The sequence below is a fragment of the Melanostigma gelatinosum genome (assembly GCF_949748355.1).
Source record: "Melanostigma gelatinosum genome assembly, chromosome: 21".
In the NCBI taxonomy this organism is placed as follows: domain Eukaryota; kingdom Metazoa; phylum Chordata; class Actinopteri; order Perciformes; family Zoarcidae; genus Melanostigma; species Melanostigma gelatinosum.
Window position 1 is genome coordinate 17,951,786 of NC_136654.1, and position 13,628 is coordinate 17,965,413.

Below are 13,628 nucleotides of genomic sequence, written 5' to 3' on the forward strand. Positions count from 1 at the left end.
CTTTGTCTCTTTTCTCTGGCTACGTGCTCGTGAAAGGCAAGCGAGGAGCAGGTTGTTGTTTACGCTGCGCACATTTGACTTGAATTAATCAGTTTTTCCTACTTGTCATACAGACACAGTCTATCGAAAAATGTTCATGTTCATGTCTGTATATAGGGAGGAAGCAACACTGTGACACTCACTTTGCACACCTGCACAATGTTTCGGGGATAATCACTGCCTGGCAGGGTAACACATTTTGTAAAGACGCTATATTGTCCCAGAAATAATTGCAATAAACAACATTCCCGAAACAACAATGTAGGGAAAAGGCTGCCGTTTATTCATGCTGGCTAAAATGATCGGTGACTTTCTCATGGAAACAAGCAAGCATGCAGATAAAACGGGCAATATCCCGGTCAGCAAAAATGGTCGAGGCCATGTCCAGATAGCGTACAATGAGTCAATAAGACAGAAGGAATTGAGGTCATGTCCATATATGGTACAATAAATCAATAGTCAATATAGTGTGAGTGTAACAGGCCTATCAGTCGGTACATCACCTTCTCTGTGCAGCATTTGCAAAGCATACTGTACATCTACAGAGTATCTTCACTCTTTCTCCAATTACATCTCGATATCCTCCACCATGCATGTATCTCTGATTTCATTTGCCATTATAAATCGGGTATCCGATGATTCATTTGTCTTCATTTTTCAATAACTCTTCGTTGTAATATGGATCTGGCGCGCTTGAACTTATCGTCTCAGTGGGAAACCTCATATAGCTTTGCTTCAAAGCCTTCAACCTCTAAGCTGCCTGTTGCTCCTGCAGATAAGTGAAGTTTAAGCATTAAAATATACTCTGCAGATGTCTCCATCCTCAGAGGACCAGAATGTCAGAGGAAAATTGTCTTACACGGTGTCTTCAAGAGTTTCCTGCACCATTTTTCAAAGAGAAAACAAGTAGGAAACATCCGAGTCCCCCTGTAAACGGGTTAGCGTCGAAGACGAAGACAACAACACAGGGAGGTCTGTGGGGATAACGAAGATAGTTTAACACTATTCTGTGATATGGAGCAGTAACTTCTACGTGGCCTCGCTTTGAATCCAAACAAAAAGGGTATTTCATCGGCCCGGAAATACCAGTGAGCCTAAGAAGTAGGACAGTGTGCTCTCCACTGCGCAGACCGCGTCTCCAGCCAGGTATATAATGATCAAACACTCAAACCGCGTCGCTGCGGTTTGAGGAATGAATGATTTAAGGGATGTGGAGTGTTTTTCGTCATTCCTATTGTCTGAGAGCATTTACCGTCCTATGGAATATGACCACAAGTCATGGGCAGAATAGGAAAAGTAGAAGAATATTCCTCACAAGTGAAGTCGGGTATGTTTTCATCACCACTTTACCAATTTTGTCTCCCCAATCAATGCCAAAGAAAGCAAATTGTCACAGCCACAGCATGAGAAAAGCTGTAATAGAACCAGTTTTAAATTTGATTTGCTACAGCAGATGGATTAACTGTAAAATATTTCGATTTATGGTTTTAAATTTTTTTTACAATAAAAGACAATCTGTCCATCTCCACCCCTTTTTTGTTTGGACAAATAAGCAATCTGACAGCGATAAACACAAAGAAAGGAATTGATCAGCGGAGAAGAAAAGGTACACAAGAGACCGGCAATTAGCTGCCAGTGTGTGAGACTGTTTGGTTTTTCCAGACCGGAGAGATGGACAGCTCGGAGCGGCGCAGACGGCAGGCTTTAAACAAATCTTTCTGATTGCCTGTTTCACTGATCCGTCTCTGAATGACAGGCGGAGACAGTACAGAGAGGTCTCCCCCTGATGAGTTATTAAGGCCGTGGCAATTCCATTTGCACCACGCAGTGAGGGAGGTATCAGCACAGCGTGCAGGCCATTACCACCGATGCCAGAGTCTTTGAAGTTAATCACAATCATTATGAATTTGAGTTATCTGCGTGGGCAACGCGTTTGATCTCTGCAGTCAGATGATACTTACTTGCAACTTTCTGACTTGCAGACTTCCTGAGCCAGTGATATTTCTGCCACACAGTTTCTAATAAGGCATGCGCTATAAAAGGCTCTATAATTTGTAAGGTTTATGGTTTTTGCTTGCTTGTCTTTATATATTATTATAATCTTGACGGCCAAACCTTCACAGGTTTTTTTTCTAATAAGCAGAGTGGTGGAGGGAGAACACACGGATACCAGCGCAATCTTAACCCGGTTTTATTCTTATAGTTTAAACATCAGACTAACTGTTCAGGCTGGTTTGGTGAGATATGGGGAAAAAAACTCTGAAAAACATAAAAATAAACTTGGAAGCTAATCAGTCAACAAAACCAATGCTAGGCTTCCTGGCTATTGGGCAGCTAGCAATAAGCTGCCAGTAGATCTGCCCCTGAACTGAATCAACGTTCAACTCCACCAATGAACTCCCATGAGGAGCTTCTACCCTTTGCTTTTAAACTGCAAGTCCCTCATAAAGACAGATTAGTTTATCACCAATTAAGACATTCAAATACCATTTCCGAGGAAAAACAGTCATTTTTGACCTAATAGATAAATTAACGGTATAGGCCGCTTAGGCTACATTAAAACTGCTATTTCAATCAACAATCCAAAAAAAACCCTCCAGACTAAACGGTCTGAGTTCCCTCTTCTATAAAGCCCATTGGATGCACTCACTTCATGTCCAGTTTGGACCCATGAACAGCAGGTTTTAGGTTGCATATCACCAATGAATTAGTTTGAGTTGAATATATTAATAAATCGAGTGACTGTTTCAATAAGAATGTGAATGACAGTATGCATACTGAAATTGCCCAAAATGACTTTGAACTTTTGCAGATTAGCATGCTAATAAATACCATAACACCCATCAATGAAGCCATAACGTACAAATGACCTACAACGAACCATTTTAAGAAATAGAAACAACTTTCTCTTACAAGCCGTGGTCAGAGGCACTAAATCATGTAAGAGGGGCAGAAATTAATGTCAAAAACATCTACCTTCAACGGGAAAAACAATACTGTTTTTTACTATTATTTAAAGGTTCGGCAGCAGAAAAGGTAGATGATGCAACCGTGTGTCCTCTTTGTCCGCCGCCCTTCAGCCATATTTCTGTTTTAAGCTGTTTCATCATGTTTGACGGACAGGAGCGACGCTTTTGCTCTATGAATAGAGCAGAACTGTCAAGCTGCCAGTCGCCCACTGCTACAGTTCGGTGTCTGATTGATTTAGATGCGGGTTCCCTTGAGGGTAACATTCTCTCGTCAATGACACGGCCTCTTTTTCCTCTTTCTCTCCAACTTAGTTTTTTACCTCTCTCCCTCTTACCCTCATGCCCTCTTCTTCCTCCCCCTATTTTAAATAGCCTTGAGCATGAGCACCCCATTGACTGCAGCCTTGATGAAGGACACACACAGTCAATAAGTGCTAATGGCGTGACGACTACAGATGAGCGCATGTGTTCAACAATAGCAAACAGTGGGCTTGCTACTCAAGTGCAATCCTGAAAATGTCATCCTGCTTTCAGCACTTTGATCACACAGTGTAGTGTCCTGTTTCTGTGACGAAACAGGACATCCGACCTGCAGTCATTACATTTCTGCTAAAAGCAAACCTCTTACAGCAAGTCTTTTTTTGGAGCTTTCGTCACCCAAGAACATTTTGAGTTTGTTTAAAAATGGGACCCTATGCCATTACAGACTATTTCAAATAACAAGAAGACTTGTTGTGGTGAACATTTATCCAAGACCAGCACTGATACACCATCTCTGACATGCAAACTTTAATTGAAGTAGTGTAATTTACAACCCATTACTCTAACTCATATCTATATATCTGTATTTATCTGCTTTGTGGGAAAGTGCTAAACACAATCCTGCTCCAGAAACAGGTTCATTTCCTGGCTAAAAGCTAAAAAAAAAACATGTCAGTATCTGACAGTGGCTGCAGCGTCTTGCATTGAAGCAGTCACTCCACAGCTCCCCTTTTCAACTTCTTGAGGGCTGGAAGTCAGTCTTTTCAGAGCGCGGTTTGTTATTTCTCCTCCTGTCTCCTGGAGAGACTGTTGCTGTCGGGTGACGCTGAGGGCCCAGCTGGAGGTAAATGACATTGCTTGCGCAGGTAGGCAGGCAGGTGCTCTCCCAGCCGTTCCTCTTATCAGCTCTGCCGCAAGCTCCGTGAATACAGAGTTGTGCGAAGGGTGTGGGCGGTGGTGGCGGGCAGACAATATCAGCCGCCGTGAGGAGGAGCGATGACTCACTTCCATAGAGCCCTCGTCTCACGATGTATGCCAGTCGGATGCAGGTGTAAAATACGTCAACCTCATGCCTGTATCCGTGCAGTTTCGAGGCTTCAGCCGTATTCCCGTGCAGCCCACGCATCCTTTGACAGGTGTCCCAGACCCTCGGCTCTGCTGGCTTTTTGTCATTATGCCGTATTGTATTCACTGCCGTCATGTTGGCTCATCTCCAGACACACAGAAAGCCTCAAGGATAAAACTACACGTTGCTGCTGCTGCTGCAGGAGTATTGTCATTAAAAGATCCCCAATTCATTCTGCCTTTAGACATTGGCCCTCCCTTTTATCTGTGGGCGACTGTTGATCCATGTGACTTCCCAGTGAGGAATTCCATTTTCTGATAGTATAATCCCTTCTCCGGTCCAGACCGGGTCTCTCTTATATTCGTGTCTCTCCCCGGGAGAGTCTGACACACAGCTTCGTAGTTTCTAGGCTTAAAGCATCCCTGGTCCTGAAGTCCTTATCACTCCCTCCACATTGTGACTCTGTTGCACAGGGAGGGTGGGAGGATGGGCTGCGAGGTTGGGGAGGGTGCTGCTGTGCTGATTAAAACAGGAAGTGTAAGAGGAAGTCAGTGAAATGAATTTATATGGCTAGAACTGCGGCAGTACAGAGGTTAAAGCGAAATTCCCTTCAGCTATCGAATCGTGTGCCTGCTTTCACAAAGAGGCAATGTTTTGTCATCGGGATTTTCTGAGACTTAGGGATGTGATGACATGCTCTTGAGGTATGGAATGTACATTTCATGCCTCGAAAAATGGAAAGAATTTCAATCAGTGCCTGCCTGGCCTTGGTTGCGAACTGGTTCCCAAATGGAGCAGATACACAAATGCAAGTCAGCATTTGATCAGGATGTGACGGGAGTCTATTCTTTGTCACAGTGTTGCATCAATGCAACTTCTGGAATATCTGACGTGTCTTCCAGCGATTGTGAATGAGAAACAGGAAGCCTCGGTTACACAGACAAGTGTGGGTGGAAAGAAAGGGTTATCTGATATATTCTTGAGAAGTTGCTGCATCAGCCCAGGCATGAAACAGTGAGTCAATGTAGCTGACTGTCTTTTTCCTCTTACTGCAGGCGGGCGTCTGTTGATGAGGTGGGCTGTTCTCCACAACCCATCATGGACATCAACCGTCAGCCACTCCACCATCCCAAAACCTCCCGACCCGCTGGATCCTGCTCCATAACGCCCCCCTGTTTCTGAGCCGTGATACCTGGGACCCACGGGCTGTTGACGCCATGACGCAGATGGACTACAAATACAGCCTGCTGGGCTCCGCGGTGGACGACTACCGCAAGAGGCCGCTGCTCCTGCAGGTGGACGACACGCCCGTGAACCTGTTCGCGGTCCTGGAGGTGAAGCGGGAGCTGCCGAGGCGCTGGAGCACGCTGGGCTGCTTCCGCAAGATCCGCCTCTACAGCTTCCTGTTCGGCCTGGCCGTCACGTTCCTCATCATGGCTTCGTACATTCTGACGGGGGACAAGAAGGGTCTCCTCCTCACCCCTTCGCCCTACCACTTCAGCAGCCTGGTCAGCCCGGGACCTTTTGCCTTAAACCTCTCCGCAGTCAAGGACGACGCACATATGAAACTGGTAGTGAAGTCAATCACGTCCAAAGTGGAGTTCCGCAGCAGTCGACAGCTCCCAGAGCTCAAAGCGCTGGTTAACAGTGAACCACATGTGAGTATATCCATCCTATTGTACTCAAAAGGGATCTTAAGGATGCAAATTGTACCAAAGAGATAGATTTTGTTATCAGATTGATTGCCGTAATGAATACCTCAGTGTTTTATGGTGTAAATGTTATCTCTCCATTTTAATCATAATGCAAACAAGTCCCAGGCTGATATTGATCTCTCTTTTAATTGACAATCTCAGATGTGTCTTGAAGCATAATTAAATGCTAAGTGAAACGGTGAGTCGAATCAGTATTCATGCCTACACGCCGTCTACACCGGGTTCAATACAGATACATTGTTGCCATTCCCCACTGGTTGCAGTTTCTAATTTAATTTATTAAGAGATAAAAGTGCTCCGAAAGCCTTGTATAACACTTCATGTCACACCAGATAATTGCACATGTCTCTACCAATTTTTTTGCGCAAGGGATTTAAAGCTCAAAGTCGTCCCGCGGTCTTCCAACACACTGGTCCTCTGGCTTTCTCACAGTGTCCGTTTCACCTCGAAGCCTGGTTCAATTAATTGTTAATCCCAATGATAATGGCTTGTGCTAGGGCTAATTTGCAACAGAACTAATTTCTTATTGAACCATCTAATGAACAGGAGAGTGTGGCCGCGGGACAATCAATAGCACGTCTGTGGATGGATCCGGCATTAATTGTCCTCAAAGTAGCCGTGTCTCAGGCTTGCGGGCGAGTCACAGGAGCATGGGCCTTTGTTTGGTCACCGGGAAACACTTGTGATTTGTGAAGACAAACTTCTACAAACTTCTACAGCTGAGGATGAATCTGCTTCGCTCAGGGCAGGCTGCATGGGTGTTCATGGACACTACTGTCTGAAAGTATTACGACAGATTCACTTTTTATTAATTGTTTTGCTTGAATCCAGCACATTGTGGTTCAAATGAAACAAGAAAACTATTCATTTTAAGTGCCGAGGGTGTCCACATCCATACTGGGTAAACAATAAATAATAGCTCTTTTTTTTAAGAAGAAGAAACCATTTTTATTGTCATATACACATACACAAAATTTGACCCATCCCTGTATATAGGGAGCAGTGGGGTTCAGTGTATTGCTCAGGTACACTTCGACACGTGACACGTCCCAGTCGGGGATTGAACCGTTGACCTTCCGGTTCGCAGACGACCCTCTTAACCCAGTGCGCCACAGATAACAAAGGGTGTCAGCAGTTGTCTGTTAGAACCTTCAGACAGTCTTGGAATGCAAATGCTTTGACACCAAATATCAAAAGACATGACTTTATTTCAGTTTATATTGACGAATAATATCTCTCTCCTGGAGGACTATATATATAAAACAACAAAAATGGCGATTTCCCTAAATACTGTCTGACTGCACTGTGTATGCATGTGTGCACTCACTTGTGACTACGCATCGATGCCAACTCTCTGCCCCTCTAGAGATTGCTCAAACTTGTCATGAACGTGCGGCTGGATCCCACACAGATGGTGTTTGCCTACACCTGCCAAAACAGTGGCCTGCATAAATTAAATTGTTGAAGCAAACCTCTTCCTTTAACGAGTCTGTGGAATGACTGGAATGTGTTTATCTTCCATCGTGCAGCCGTAGCATTGATGATCTCAAGGGTTACAGAAGGCGTTGTCTGAAATGTTGTTATGTGGTTTGGGTAGTACGGTGGCTTAATTCAGCCTGCTTTCATCGCTTTTTGCAGATGTTTTCTGCTATCCCACGCAACTTCCTGCCGAGCGTCAAGAACCCATGCTGGTATGAGGAATATACTGGGAATATCACCTCGGACCCTTACAGGACAAACTTGTACGCACGCTATTCGAGGCGCTTCCGGACGGTGTTTCAGCACTTGAGGAACACTTTCCGAGAACACTTGTATCACCGCGATGGGAAACTCTACCGCATGCGGTGCCTTCCATACTTCTACATCATCGGCCAACCAAAGTGTGGCACAACGGACCTGTACGACAGACTGAGGCTGCACCCAGACGTCAAGTTCACCACTTTCAAAGAGCCGCACTGGTGGACCCGCAAGAGGTTTGGTGAGTAGAGAAAACTGTAATTTGCTGTGGCTGAGGCCTTCGGGCTGGTTACACAATCATGAGAGCCCGAGAGCATTTAAAGTGTGAAACGTGACTCTCTACAGTACGTCATTTTGGTCGAGCCATGCCTCAGGGGGCTTCAGAGAAGCACTCGGTGACGGACGTTTCAAGGGGTCTCGTCCTCAAAGGCAAACCTGTCTTTTTTTAATCAGCATTTTATCTCCTGCATACTTGCTGTCATCATATTGTGAAGATTTTTTTTGTAGAAACTAAATTGCATAATTTATATACATTTCAGTAGTTAATTGTGGAGTCCTTTGGATATTGACTGATAATTTCACACTATGTCAAACTGACAATTTTGCGACATCAAATACCCAAAAACTACACCCGCAGTGATTCATTTTTTATAATGTGAAACCTAGCTGGTTGTGAGCCCTGAATGTGACATGAATTAAATATCTCCGATGCACGCAGTTCAATCTCCCAATGCAATAAACCGAGGAATGAATATTCAACACCCCATTTTGTGCTGTGCACGAGAATGAAGTTAAACTGTTTATTTTCTACCTGAGAGTTGTTGGCCCCGAACATACAGCGCTAATGGTGTATTTAACTTCTTCATTGCCTCGCACATTCAACATTTCGAATGCTCACAGTCTTCTTTTTCCATTTACCCCTTCCTGTACGCCATCGTCATGTCACATCTTACCGCTGCCACTTCCCCATTCTCATAAGTACGCCGATGGTTGAGCTCATGCGGTGGCTGTGCTCATTAACGGCTCAACTAGGACGAGAAAGAATCGAGACCAACTGTTCCTCTGGCGTTGTCTCTGTGGTGGAAGGGACTTGAAAAGAATCCTGTGACAAATACAGCACATGAAGCCTCCTCGCACCCTTTGAACCCACATGTGTGGGCGCACTGTTTCCTGCTCTCAAATACACTCGCAACATATCTCACCACCACGAACTTTGCTTCATTCAGCTTATAGTTCTTGCTTTGTTTTACACCTTTCTGACTGCTCTCTTTGCACGCCATGGGTTTTTTTTTAAACAGAGCCATCATCTAATTATTTAATTAGACAGGAAATCATTTCATGAGGGAGCCGGTTCACATTTTACCAACACTTAGAGGTATACTTCTGGATGGTATTTCTCTCTAGTTTTTGGGAATATTTGCCGGTTGAGCTGGTGAAGACTTATGCATTGCACACCGGTACGTTTCAGTTCAGACTTTTTAGACACACACACACACAACCTACTGCCACAATCCTGGCTTACACTGTTGGTTTTCATGGAGTTTGAACAGGTGGTAATATGTGCATTTTCCCAAACAAAGAGATAAACCCCTCAAACTGTGCGTGGAGAGGTACGAGCCGCCTCAGACATCAGACATCTGGTCGAATGGCGGTTCTGTCATCTCAATGTGTGGATGCCATCATGTGTTTGCTTCACCGTGTGCATCTGTGACGTTAAAAGAACCACCGCACCACCACAGATGGGATTAAAAAGGCATGCGAGAGCTGAGAGCTGTGTTTGGTTGAACTGGAAACCCCTCAACCCCTCACTTGTCTTGCAGATGCTTTGTTGCACTGCTCATTTGGTTTGATTTGGTGACGTTTTCCTAATGACACAAAAAAAAGCCTCGAGTCTAGTCTCCCCTTTTTCTATATGTTGCGTTTTTGCTCTCTAAAGAAGGCAAATCGTTCTTCTCAACACCTATCATGCGTTTTGTTTTCTTTTATAACTGAAATAGTCATTAAGACTCATGCATAATGGAGCATCTTCAGCAGCTCATGAGGCAGGCATCAGGAGTGTGAGTCAGTGTGTGTGTGTGTGTGTGTGTGTGTGTCTGCATTCGTGAAGAAATACTAGAAGAAGGAAAAAATGTGAAGAGCAGCAGTTAAACTGTAGGGCGGTGTTTTGGCATAACACTTGTTGAGGGAGCCACATACAGTATTGGCCACATTTTATGAAAATTTCATCAAAATTCTCAACGCAGAAATCAAAAGGAGGCTTAACCCCAACCGTCGTAGCCAAAATGATCCTTTTGAAGTTCATCCAGTTGCTGACTACGCCACTAATGCTGGATTGATCACTCTGCATGCGATACTTATTTTAATGAGATGTTCAGTTTGAGTTGATCATCACTTGAACCTCATAAAGCTGCGGGATGTGGATGAGTTGTTTGCCTCAATTTGTCTGCCTTGTGCTCGTGTTTTTTTTTTTTGCAGCCTGTGATGTTGCGTAGCAGCGAATGCAGCTGTATCCCAAGGACATAGGTCCCTCTCAGTTATTGCCCCCCCCTCACAAATTCATCCTTTCATCTTTGCTGCCACTTTCCTTCTTCCTATCTCTCTCTCTCTCTCTCGCTCTCTCTCTCTCTCTTATAGTGTTGCACTTGGAGCTACATGTGCTGATAATCAGCACTTTTCTCTTCAGACATCCTTTGAGAACACTTTGAATTCAAATGGTCTTGTTTTGCACTTTATTTATTTCATTCCCCCTCGAGGCTCCACTCATCCGATTCAGTGAAAAGGTGATTGGGTGTGATCCGCGTCACATGTGACTTTTTAAGAGGAGCGGTTTGAATCTCGGCAGACGAGCCTGCCGTATACAGTGCCCATCAAGAAACACAGGAAGTACACCCAACGCATGACGCTTCATTCATATTAAAAAGCAAAAAGGATGAAAACAAAGCCCTGAAGCGAGACACACACACACACACACACACAGACACAGACACACACACACACACACACAGACACACACACACACACAGACACCTCGTACAAGTGTAACCGTTCTGGATTAGCAAAGATGCAGGCTGGATGTTTGGAGAGTTTTCGAATCATGTTTTCCTGCTAGCTAGAGAACGGTGTTGTCATCAAAGCATCACTGAAAGTAACAGATGCCTGAGCTACCTCCTTATCCTCATGCTGCATGGATGCTCCTAAATCAGACCCTGAATCCCCACAATTGCCCTGGTAAATTGTAATCAGGCTGAAGACCACAACAGCACGGATGGAAAACACATTTTCTCGTCCTGCATTTAAAAAGCACAAACTTCACGTCGGCCCTTAATTGGAAACAGGGGAAATTGAACAGGGAGGGTATTCCCTGCTGAATTTGGATTGGATTAGAACTTGGATTTAATTTGGTCACCCCACAGTCCAGACAACACAGGAGCCCCAATGACCTCCTTCAGAGTGATCACAGACACTCATGGAGAGGAGAGGGCAGGCAGGAAGAAAAACAGGCTCGATGGATACACACCATGTCTGATCTTAAGTTATCAGATACGATCTGATAACTTGCCATCAAAAGTTAACATGCACTAGAGATGTTATTGTATTGTTATTGTCAGTTTTTCTTCCTCCCCCAGGCATCATCCGTCTGAGCGAGGGCTTTCATGATCGGTACCCAGTGGAGGACTACCTAGACTTGTTCGATCAGGCTGCTTACCAAATCCAGGGAAACCTCACAGTGAATGCCAGCGGAAGCCCCAGCCAACCCAACATCATCATAGGTAAGCGAAACTAATTCACGAATTCAGTTTCCCGTGATCATCAAATGTATGCACTTTTCTTTCCACATGGTAGCCAATGGCCAGAGCAGAGGTTAAATAAATCACTGAAAAAAATGGCGTGCAAGTGTCACAACCACAGGATCTGTAATGTAGAAACTATTTTGTTGATGCGTCATTTGGATTGGCCAGTAATGATAATGAGTCGCAGTAACTGCTGTATCTGGTGAGGAATAAGGGTTGTGTCACTATTTGCGGTGTTTTTATAGACTCTGGTATTCCCCTTTAAAAAAAAAAAAAAAGACAAGCTATCCACTTCGATACTTTCCATCATTTGCATTTAGGGCACTAGTTTACATGGTTTAAATACAAACTTATGAAGTCTGCCTCTGCAGGGATTTATTATAAATGTAGTCCAATGTCCTTGGTCGATCATAAGGATCTGAAATAGGGCAAAATAGGCATATTTTAATATGTTCCTGTCCTTTCTCTGAGTGGTTTGTGTTGTCCAGCTGAACGCATCACATCAGTTTCAGGAGTCACATTCTCCAGATAAACTTAGGGCCCTATGATTTCCGCAATGTGAAAAAAACACAGACACAATCGTAGAATTTGATAAAAATGTGGATGCAATTCATAGAAATTAGGGTTTTCCCTTTATAAGTGTTTTTCCCCTAAGTTGAATGAACAGAAAACACACGATGTTTTGGTTTAATTTAGGGGCACGCTGCTTCTTTCCTCTGCTCTCTGTTTTGGTGGTTCACTGGGAGCGAGGCTCAGTTGATCCACACACAGTTGGGTCAAAGAGGCCCACTGAGACGGCTCGCTTAGTTCACTCCGAACGACTTCAGCTCTGAATTTCCATTCGCCGATTGGAGCGTCCCCACAAAAGCCCCAGATCAGAGTCAAATCGGTGGTCGCTGTTCAAAGACGAACGCGTCGAGGCTCATTGATGCATCACCTAGCAAGCTAAATATCTGACCTGTTGATGAACCTCAACCATTGAGAGCGCAGGACACGTGTTGAGGGTAAACTTCAGGGAGGGGCCACATGTTAATGATCCCTAAAACTGAGGAATTCGACGCAAACAGCTAAATACAGAGCACCTTATTTTACAAAAGATCAAGTAGCTTGTGAAAAGTAGATTTAGTAGGCCGATACCCAATATTAAAAAGGACTAAGACCAGTCGGGGTCAAAAGAACTTCTTCAGGACCCCCCCTATTCCAGCGCCTGCAGGGATGTGGAATCTGACACTCCACTCTCGTAATTTTTTTTACAAATCACTTTTGTCCAACCCCAATCGAACACTGAGCCCATTTTTTATTTCATTTATAATTTCTTCAATAGTTTTAATATGAACTTAACCCCGGAAACTAAACATTAAACATCAGCTTTTCACAACAAGCAAAGCAAAGCATGGATGACGTGCTAATGAGCAACTTCCTATGTGTAGATTGCAATAAAGCACCTTCTGATCTATATCAGAATCATTATCTTGAGCATTACACGTCAGAGGTAAGATGCGAGAACACGATACATTTGACAGAGTGTGAAACACAGTCGATTACTCATCTCTCGAATCAGATCTCCAGACAGTTGCACAAAACATTTCCTGTTCCAGTGTAATCTCTGCCTTCCTGTTTTGTCAAACATCATGTCAGAGGACAGCTTTAGCCGCCTCCCTCTGCTGTATCAGTTACTCAGGTCATGTGTTGCCACTGTGATCTGTGCGAGGAACGTGGACCGACACCATTCGGTGCCCCTCGTCAGGATACGGCCAAGAGCATTTGGCTCGGGGAGACCTGTCACAGTGTCACTTGCCTGGTTCATCGCCTGCAATATTACAAAGCTGCTATTAAAGCAGCAGGTAGTGAGGCTGAAGCACAGCGCTGCTCTGTAGCAGCCGATCTCATTTTCAAGAGAGCCGGTGACTCAACCCTTACAGCTTTATAATACTGGACTTCCTTCTGCTTCGCTTAGCCACTTCACTGAAGTGCCGTATAAAAGGAATCATTGTTTTTGTGTGTGTGTGTGTGTGTGTGTGTGTCAGGACAGCAATAATATCCGCAGCGG

General features: G+C 44.3%; 1 protein-coding gene across 2 annotated transcripts in view; it reads left to right on the top strand.

Annotated features, from left to right (window-relative positions):
* chst15 (carbohydrate sulfotransferase 15) overlaps positions 1-13,628 on the top strand; it is a 31,563-nt gene that overhangs the window by 12,859 nt on the left and 5,076 nt on the right. For both annotated transcript variants that reach the window (XM_079293829.1, XM_079293830.1), the window contains exons 2-4: positions 5,391-5,993; positions 7,689-8,028; positions 11,414-11,557. In XM_079293829.1, the coding sequence (XP_079149955.1) occupies positions 5,553-5,993; positions 7,689-8,028; positions 11,414-11,557 (925 nt within the window). In that variant the 5' untranslated portion in view covers positions 5,391-5,552. The remainder of the gene's footprint in view (positions 1-5,390; positions 5,994-7,688; positions 8,029-11,413; positions 11,558-13,628) is intronic.